The 10158-nt window shown below is 60.4% G+C and overlaps 1 protein-coding gene across 1 annotated transcript in view; it reads right to left on the reverse strand.

Moving 5' to 3' along the window:
• Positions 1–10079, reverse strand: part of LOC106893774 (filamin-B-like) — a gene marked incomplete at both ends in the record, with an annotated part of 13687 nt that extends 3608 nt beyond the window's left edge. Inside the window, 5 exons of the mRNA XM_014951984.1 lie at positions 43–162; positions 2972–3139; positions 4616–4776; positions 5692–5854; positions 9473–10079. Coding sequence (XP_014807470.1) covers positions 43–162; positions 2972–3139; positions 4616–4776; positions 5692–5854; positions 9473–10079 — 1219 coding nt within the window. The remainder of the gene's footprint in view (positions 1–42; positions 163–2971; positions 3140–4615; positions 4777–5691; positions 5855–9472) is intronic.
• Positions 10080–10158: the final 79 nt, after the last annotated feature.

Here is a 10158-nt window from a genome sequence, read left to right on the forward strand (position 1 = left end):
TGTTATGGGGCTGGGGAAGGGTTGTGTGGGGCGGTCACCTGCGGGGGACCTCCTGGTCGGCGTATTTGACGGCCACGGTGTAGGGCCCGTCGGTGGCCGGGGTGTAGGTCACCTTGTGGGTCCCGTCGCCGTTGTCACGGACCTCCAGGGGCTCCGGGAGACCTGTGGGGCGGAGGGGACGTCAGTGGGGCGGAGGGGACGTCAGTGGGGCGGAGAGGTTGGGGGGGGAGCAGGGAGGGGGAGAGGATGGCGTGGGGAGGTGTGGGGTAGAGTGCGGTGTGGAGGAGGGGATCCATGGGGTTGGATGGTCTATGGGGCAGAGCAGCCATGGAGGAGGTCACTCTGTGGGGCAGGATGCTCTGTGGGGCAGAGAATCCATGGAAGAGGATGTTCTATGGGGCAGGATGCTCTATGGGGCAGAGCATGCATGGAGGAGGACACTCTATGGGGCAGAGAATCCATGGAGGAGGATACTCTATGGGGCAGGACGCTCTGTGGGGAAGAGAATCCATGGAGGATGATGTTCCATGGGGCAGGATGCTCTGTGGGGCAGAGCATCCATGGAGGACGACACACTATGGGGCAGAGAATCCATGGAGGAGGATGTTCTATGGGGCAGGATGCTCGGTGGGGAAGAGCAGCCATGGAGGAGGATGTTCTATGGGGCAGGATGCTCGGTGGGGAAGAGCAGCCATGGAGGAGGTCACTCTGTGGGGCAGGATGCTCTGTGGGGCAGAGAATCCATGGAAGAGGATGTTCTATGGGGCAGGATGCTCTATGGGGCAGAGCATGCATGGAGGAGGACACTCTATGGGGCAGAGAATCCATGGAGGAGGATACTCTATGGGGCAGGACGCTCTGTGGGGAAGAGAATCCATGGAGGATGATGTTCCATGGGGCAGGATGCTCTGTGGGGCAGAGCATCCATGGAGGACGACACACTATGGGGCAGAGAATCCATGGAGGAGGATGTTCTATGGGGCAGGATGCTCGGTGGGGAAGAGCAGCCATGGAGGAGGATGTTCTATGGGGCAGGATGCTCTATGGGGCAGAGCAGCATGGAGGAGGTCACTCTGTGGGGCTGGACACTCTATGGGGCAGAGCATCCATGAAGGAGGTTGCTCTGTGGGGCAGGATGCTCTACTGGGCAGAGCAGCCATGGAGGAGGTCGCTCTGTGGGGCTGGAAGCTCTATGGGTCAGAGAATCCATGGAGGAGGATGTTCCATGGGGCAGGATGCTCTACAGGGTAGAACATCCATGGAGGAGGATGTTCCATGGGGCAGGATCCTATATGGGGCAGAGCACCCATGGAGGAGGTTGCTCTGTGGGGCAGGATGCTCTACTGGGCAGAGCAGCCATGGAGGAGGTCGCTCTGTGGGGCTGGAAGCTCTATGGGTCAGAGAATCCATGGAGGAGGATGTTCCATGGGGCAGGATGCTCTACAGGGTAGAACATCCATGGAGGAGGATGTTCTATGGGGCAGGATGTTCTATGGGGCAGGGAATCCATGGAGGAGGTCGCTCTATGGGGCAGCACATCCATGGAGGAGGATGTTCCATGGGGCAGGATCCTCTATGGGGCAGAGCACCCATGGAGGAGGTTGCTCTGTGGGGCAGGATGCTCTACTGGGCAGAGCAGCCATGGAGGAGGTCGCTCTGTGGGGCTGGAAGCTCTATGGGTCAGAGAATCCATGGAGGAGGATGTTCCATGGGGCAGGAAATCCATGGAGGAGGATGTTCTATGGGGCAGAGCATCCATGGAGGAGGTCGCTCTGTGGGGCAGGATGCTCAATGGGTCAGAGAATCCATGGAAGACGATGTTCTATGGGGCAGGATGTTCTATGGGTCAGAGAATCCATGGAGGAGGATGTTCTATGGGGCAGGATGCTCTATGGGGCAGGGAATCCATGGAGAAGGATGTTCTATGGGGCAGCACATCCATGGAGGAGGATGTTCTATGGGGCAGAGCATCCATGGAGGAGGTCGCTCTGTGGGGCAGGATGCTCTATAGGGCAGAGAATCCATGGAGGAGGTCACTCTGTGGGGCTGGACACTCTATGGGTCAGAGAATCCATGGAGGAGGATGCTCTATGGGGCAGAGAATCCTTGGAGGAGGTCGCTCTGTGGGGCTGGACACTATGGGTCAGAGAATCCATGGAGAAGGATGTTCTATGGGGCAGGATGCTCTATAGGGCAGAGAATCCATGGAGGAGGTCACTCTGTGGGGCTGGACACTCTATGGGTCAGAGAATCCATGGAGGAGGATGTTCTATGGGGCAGAGCATCCAGGGAGGAGGATGCTCTACGGGGCAGGATGCTCTATGGGGCAGAGCATCCGCCATGGAGGACGACACACTATGGGGCAGAGCATCCATGGAGGAGGATGCTCTACGGGGCAGGATGCTCTATGGGGCAGAGCATCCATGGAGAAGGATGTTTTATGGGGCAGAGCATCCATGGAGGAGGTTACTCTGTGGGGCAGGATGCTCTATGGGTCAGAGCATCCATGGAGGAGGTTGCTCTGTGGGGCAGGATGCTCTATGGGGCAGAACGTCCATGGGGCAGGACATCCATGGAGGAGGGAATCCATGGTTTGGACACCCTATGGAGTAGAGGATCCATGGGGCAGGACACTCTATGGAACAAAGCATCCGTGGGGTGGCCTGAGGAGTAGGGATCCATGGGGCAGGAGACCCCATGGAGGGGACACCCCATGGAAGAGAATACCCAATGGGACCAGACACCCCATAGAGGAGGGCACCCCATGGAAGAGAATATCCCATGGAGGAGGACACCCCATGGAGGACGACACCCCATGGAGGAGGACACCCCATGGAACCAGACACCCCATAGAGGAGAATACCCCATGGAGGAGAACATCCCATGGAGAGGACACCCCACAGAGAAGGACACCCCGGAGGACAGGTTCTCCCCCCACTTCCACCCGCCCCACGGCGCGTCCCCCACCTACCGGAGGGTCCCAGCAGGGTGACCTCCAGTGGGGCCAGCCCCGCGGCGCTGCAGTCCACCGTGAAGGTCTGGGGCACCCGGGCCCTGACGTTGGGGCCCAGCCCCGGCCCCGAACACTTCACCTTGCTGGGGTCCACCACCTCCTGCACCCGCACCCGGAAGGGGCTCCCTGTGGTTGGGGGGCAGAGCGAGGGGTCAGCGCTGGCGGGAGGGACGGGGGCAACGTGGCCGTGGGGTCTACGTGGCCATGGGTCAGTGGCCATGGGGTCAATGTGGCCACAGGGACAGCGGGGCCATAGGGTCTAGGTGGCCGTGAGTTCTAGGGGGCCATTGGGGGCAATATGGCCATGGGGTCTACATAGCCATGGGGTCAATGTGGCCACAGGGACAGCGGGGCCATAGGGTCTAGGTGGCCGTGAGTTCTAGGGGGCCATTGGGGGCAATATGGCCATGGGGTCTACATAGCCATGGGGTCAATGTGGCCACAGGGACAGCGGGGCCATAGGGTCTAGGTGGCCGTGAGTTCTAGGTGGCCATTGGGGTCAATATGGCCATGGGGTCTACATAGCCATGGGGTCAATGTGGACACAGGGACAGGGTGGCCATGTGGTCTACATGGGCATAGGGTCAACGTGGCCATGAGGTCTTCTTGGCCACGGGGTCTACATGGCCATGGGGTCTACATGGCCATGGGGTCAACGTGGCCATGGGGTCTTCTTGGTCATGGGGACTACATGGCCATGGGGTCTACGTGGCCATGGGGTCAATGTGGACACAGGGACAGGGTGGCCATGGGGTCCACATGACCACGGGGACAACATGGGTGTGGGGCCTATGTAGACATTGGGTCAATGTGGCCATGGGGTCTACTTGGCCATGGGGCCAATGTGGCCACAGGGACAGTGTGGCCATGGGGTCTACGTGGCCAGGGGGTCAATGTGGACACAGGGACAGTGTGGCCATGGGGTCTACGTGGCCATGGGGCCACCAAGGCCATGGCCATGGGGCCAGTCCACAGATGGGGTCAGCATGACAATGGGGTCAGCACACGATGGCCGTGGGGCCACCAACCCTATGGAGCCACCAACCCCATGAGGCCACCCCAGCACCGGCCACGGAGCTCAGCACAAACCCCTCCACCAACCAGCCCCCAGGAACCCACCTCCGACCCACGGCCACCCCCCAAGTGTCCCCCCCTCCCTCCTTCCCCACAGCTCACCGGGGATGGGGTGGCCACGGTTCTTCTTGGCCACTAGGTCTACATGGCCATGGGGTCAACGTGGCCATGGGGTCTTCTTGGTCATGGGGACTACATGACCATGGGGTCTACGTGGGTATGGGGTCTACGTGGCCATGGGGTCAACGTGGTCGTGGGGTCTATGTAGGCATTGGGTCAATGTGGCCATGGGGTCTACATGGCCATGGGGCCACCAAGGCTGTGGCCATGGGGCCAGTCCACAGATGGGGTCAACACAGGATGGCCGTGGGGCCACCAACCCTATGGAGCCACCAACCCCATGAGGCCACCCCAGCACCAGCCACGGAGCTCAGCACAAACCCTTCCACCAACCAGCCCCCAGGAACCCACCTCCGACCCACGGCCACCCCCCAAGTGTCGTCCCCCCCCTCCTTCCCCACAGCTCACCGGGGATGGGGTGGCCACCGAAGGTGATGTTGACGTCGTAGTCGCCGGGGGTGAAGGGGATGTACTCCACCGTGCAGCTCCCGTCCTTGTTGTCCTTGCAGGACATCTTGGCCTCCGAGGGCCCCTCGATGGCCAGGCCCAGCCCCCCGGTGCCCGCGCCCCTGGGGACAAGGGACCAATCAGGGACTTGTGGGGGGAGGGGTGGCACCTCCATGGTAGGAGGATGGAGGTGGCATGGGGCTGGAGATGCCACCTCCACGGCAAGAGGATGGAGGTGGCACCTCCATGGTAGAAGGTTGGAGGTGGCACCTCTATGGTAGGAAGATGGAGGTGCCACATTGGTGGTAGGACATGGAACCTCCATGGCAAGAGGATGGGGGTGGCACCTCCATGGTAGGAGGTTGGAGGTGCCATGTTGGTGGCATGGGGCTGGAGATGCCACCTCCATGACAAGAGGATGGAGGTGGCACCTCTATGGTAGGAAGATGGAGGTGCCACATTGGTGGTAGGACATGGAACCTCCATGGCAAGAGGATGGGGGTGGCACCTCCATGGTAGGAGTTTGGAGGTGCCACATTGGTGGTAGGACATGGAACCTCCATGGCAAGAGAACCTTCCATGGTAGGAGGTTGGAGGTGCCACGTTGGTGGCATGGGGCTGGAGATGCCACCTCCATGGTAAGGGGATGGAGATGCCACCTCCATGGTAAGGGGCTGGTGGTGGCAGGGGGCTGGAAGTGCCACCTTCACGGCAAGGGGATGGAGATGCCACATCAGGGGCAGGGGCACAATGAGGCCACATTGATGGCAGGTGGATGGAGGTGACACACCCAATGGAAGAGGATGGAGGTGGCACATCCATGGGAGGGGATGGAGGTGGTGAGATGGTGGCATGGGATGGAGGTGACACACCCAATGGAAGAGGATGGAGGTGGTGAGATGGTGGCATGGGATGGAGGTGGCACATCCAACGGAAGAGGATGGAGGTGGCACATCCATGGGAGGGGATGGAGGTGGTGAGATGGTGACATGGGATGGAGGTGACACACCCAATGGAAGTGGACCCTGGATGCCCACCTGGTCTCCACGGTGAAGCGGTTGGCCTTGCCCACCAGGCCACCCTCCAGGCCGGGCCCGTGGGCCCGCACGCGGCTGGGGTCACAGCCCTCGGCCACCCCCACGCGGAAGGGGCTCTTGGGGACCGCCACGTCGTCGTAGGTCACCTCCACCCGGTGCACGCCTGGGGACACGGGGACAGGCTGTCACCCCCAGCTCCCACCAAGAAGGTGGGACACAGGGGGCTTGGAAGTCCCTGGTTGGGGTTTGAGGAGGTTCTCAAGGAGTTTGGGGGTTCCTTGGTGGGGTCTGGGGGGGCTCTCAGGGGGTTTGGGGGTCCCTGGTTGGGGTTTGAGGAGGTTCTCTGGAGGATTTGGGGGATCTCAGGGGGGTTTTGGGGGGGTCTCATGGGTTTGGGGGTCCCTGGTTGGGGTTTGAGGAGGTTCTCTGGAGGATTTGGGGGATCTCAGGGGGGTTTTGGGGGGGTCTCATGGGTTTGGGGGTCCCTGGTTGGGGTTTGAGGAGGTTCTCTGGAGGATTTGGGGGATCTCAGGGGGGTTTTGGGGGGGTCTCATGGGTTTGGGGGTCCCTGGTTGGGGTTTGAGGAGGTTCTCTGGAGGATTTGGGGGATCTCAGGGGGGTTTTGGGGGGGTCTCATGGGTTTGGGGGTCCCTGGTTGGGGTTTGAGGAGGTTCTCTGGAGGATTTGGGGGATCTCAGGGGGGTTTTGGGGGGGTCTCATGGGTTTGGGGGTCCCTGGTTGGGGTTTGAGGAGGTTCTCTGGAGGATTTGGGGGATCTCAGGGGGGTTTTGGGGGGGTCTCATGGGTTTGGGGGTCCCTGGTTGGGGTTTGAGGAGGTTCTCTGGAGGATTTGGGGGATCTCAGGGGGGTTTTGGGGGGGTCTCATGGGTTTGGGGGTCCCTGGTTGGGGTTTGAGGAGGTTCTCTGGAGGATTTGGGGGATCTCAGGGGGGTTTTGGGGGGGTCTCATGGGTTTGGGGGTCCCTGGTTGGGGTTTGAGGAGGTTCTCTGGAGGATTTGGGGGATCTCAGGGGGGTTTTGGGGGGGTCTCATGGGTTTGGGGGTCCCTGGTTGGGGTTTGAGGAGGTTCTCTGGAGGATTTGGGGGATCTCAGGGGGGTTTTGGGGGGGTCTCATGGGTTTGGGGGTCCCTGGTTGGGGTTTGAGGAGGTTCTCTGGAGGATTTGGGGGATCTCAGGGGGGTTTTGGGGGGGTCTCATGGGTTTGGGGGTCCCTGGTTGGGGTTTGAGGAGGTTCTCTGGAGGATTTGGGGGATCTCAGGGGGGTTTTGGGGGGGTCTCATGGGTTTGGGGGTCCCTGGTTGGGGTTTGAGGAGGTTCTCTGGAGGATTTGGGGGATCTCAGGGGGGTTTTGGGGGGGTCTCATGGGTTTGGGGGTCCCTGGTTGGGGTTTGAGGAGGTTCTCTGGAGGATTTGGGGGATCTCAGGGGGGTTTTGGGGGGGTCTCATGGGTTTGGGGGTCCCTGGTTGGGGTTTGAGGAGGTTCTCTGGAGGATTTGGGGGATCTCAGGGGGGTTTTGGGGGGGTCTCATGGGTTTGGGGGTCCCTGGTTGGGGTTTGAGGAGGTTCTCTGGAGGATTTGGGGGATCTCAGGGGGGTTTTGGGGGGGTCTCATGGGTTTGGGGGTCCCTGGTTGGGGTTTGAGGAGGTTCTCTGGAGGATTTGGGGGATCTCAGGGGGGTTTTGGGGGGGTCTCATGGGTTTGGGGGTCCCTGGTTGGGGTTTGAGGAGGTTCTCTGGAGGATTTGGGGGATCTCAGGGGGGTTTTGGGGGGGTCTCATGGGTTTGGGGGTCCCTGGTTGGGGTTTGAGGAGGTTCTCTGGAGGATTTGGGGGATCTCAGGGGGGTTTTGGGGGGGTCTCATGGGTTTGGGGGTCCCTGGTTGGGGTTTGAGGAGGTTCTCTGGAGGATTTGGGGGATCTCAGGGGGGTTTTGGGGGGGTCTCATGGGTTTGGGGGTCCCTGGTTGGGGTTTGAGGAGGTTCTCTGGAGGATTTGGGGGATCTCAGGGGGGTTTTGGGGGGGTCTCATGGGTTTGGGGGTCCCTGGTTGGGGTTTGAGGAGGTTCTCTGGAGGATTTGGGGGATCTCAGGGGGGTTTTGGGGGGGTCTCATGGGTTTGGGGGTCCCTGGTTGGGGTTTGAGGAGGTTCTCTGGAGGATTTGGGGGATCTCAGGGGGGTTTTGGGGGGGTCTCATGGGTTTGGGGGTCCCTGGTTGGGGTTTGAGGAGGTTCTCTGGAGGATTTGGGGGATCTCAGGGGGGTTTTGGGGGGGTCTCATGGGCACCCCCAAGCCCACCCGTTGGGGGTCTTCAGCCCATGGAGATACCCACAGTGATGCCCATGGAGATACTCATGGTGGTATCCATGGGGAGAAGATGCCCATGAGGAGAAGATGCCCACAGGGACGGGATGCCCATGGAGGTACCCATGAAGATACCCATGGTGATGGCCAGGAAGATACCCATGGTGATGCCCACAGGGACGGGATGCCCGTGGAGATGTCCATGGAGATACCCACAGAGATGGGATGCCCATGGAGATGTCCATGGGGAGAAGATGCCCACAGGGATGGGATGACCATGAAGATACCCACGGTGATGCCCATGGAGATGCCCATTGAGATACCCACAGGGATGGGATGCCCATGGAGATACCCATGAAGATACCCATGGTGATGGCCAGGAAGATACCCATGGTGATGCCCACAGGGACGGGATGCCCGTGGAGATGTCCATGGAGATACCCACAGAGATGGGATGCCCATGGAGATGTCCATGGGGAGAAGATGCCCACAGGGATGGGATGACCATGAAGATACCCACGGTGATGCCCATGGAGATGCCCATTGAGATACCCACAGGGATGGGATGCCCATGGAGATACCCAGGGTGGTGTCCATGGGGGAGAAGATGCCCATGGTGATGTCCACAGGGACAAGACACCCATGGAGGTGCCTGCGGTGATGCCCACAGGGATGGGATGCCCATGGAGATACCCATGAAGATACCCATGGTGATGGCCAGGAAGATACCCATGGTGATGCCCACAGAGATGGGATGCCCATGGAGATGTCCATGGTGGTGTCTATGGGGAGAAGATGCCCACAGGGATGGGATGCCCATGGAGATACCCATGGTGGTGTCCATGGGGAGAAGATGCCCACAGGGATGATATGACCATGGAGATGTCCATGGAGATACCCACAGGGACGAGATGCCCATGGAGATACCCACAGTGATGCCCATGGAGGTACCCATGGTGGTCTCCATGGGGAGAAGATGCACACAGGGATGAGGTGCCCATGGAGATACCCACAGTGATGCCCATGGAGATACCCATAGTGGTATCTATGGGGAGAAGATGCCCACAGGGACGGGATGCCCATGGAAGTACCCATGAAGATACCCATGGTGATGCCCACGGTGATGCCCACAGGGACAGGATGCCCATGGAGATACCCACAGATATGGGATGCCCATGGAGATGCCCATGGGGAGGAGATGCCCACAGGGACGATATGACCATGGAGATGTCCATGGATATGTCCATGGAGATAAGATGCCCATGGTGGTGTCCATGGGGAGAAGATGCCCACAGGGACGGGATGCCCATGGAGATACCCATGATGGTATCCATGGGGAGACGATACCCATGAGGAAAAGATACCCATGGTGGTGTCCACAGTGGAGAATACACCCATAGAGATGCCCAGGTGATGCCCACAGCCAGGAGACCCCCAACCACCTCCCCCAGGCTCCTCACCTCGAGGTTCCACTCCTTTCCCGTAGACCTTGACCCCGCTGGTGTCCACGGCCGGGTCGACGGTGACGCGGAGCGGGAAGTTGGGGACGGGGTGACCACCATATTTGACGGTGATGGTGTAAGAACCGGGGGAGGCCGGGGTGTAGGTGATGCTGTAGGTCCCGTCCCGGTTGTTATGGATGAAGACCTCGGCTTTCACCCCACCTTCCGAGATGATCTCGATGGTCAACTCTGCTTCTCCAGCTTTGGAACAGTCTACCAAGAAGGTGGCCACCTCCCCGGCTTTGCCTTTCTCCAACCCGGGCCCCGTGGCCGTCACTTTGGTGGGATCGAAGACGGGGGCTACCAAAGCCTTGAAGGGGCTACCGGGGATGTGACGGTCGGCGAAGAGGATGTTGATGGAGTAGTCCCCCGGTTCGGTGGGGAGGTAGGAGACGGAGCAGGACCCGTCCCCGTTGTCCTGACACTCGATCTTGGCCTCGCAGGGACCTTCCACCGTCAGCCCCAACCCCCCCGTCCCTGCCCCTTTGGTGTCGATGGTGAAAGGGGCCGGGGTCCCCACCACACCCCCCTGTAGGCCCGGCCCGTAGGCGGACACCTGGATGGGGAGAGGGAGATGGGGGTCAGTGTTGGGGTGATATATGGGGGTCCGGGGGGAGTTGTGGGGTGGAAAGGGGGGGGGGATA

This window comes from Calidris pugnax, unplaced genomic scaffold, assembly GCF_001431845.1.
Source record: "Calidris pugnax isolate Ruff unplaced genomic scaffold, ASM143184v1 scaffold240, whole genome shotgun sequence".
Lineage (NCBI taxonomy): Eukaryota > Metazoa > Chordata > Aves > Charadriiformes > Scolopacidae > Calidris > Calidris pugnax.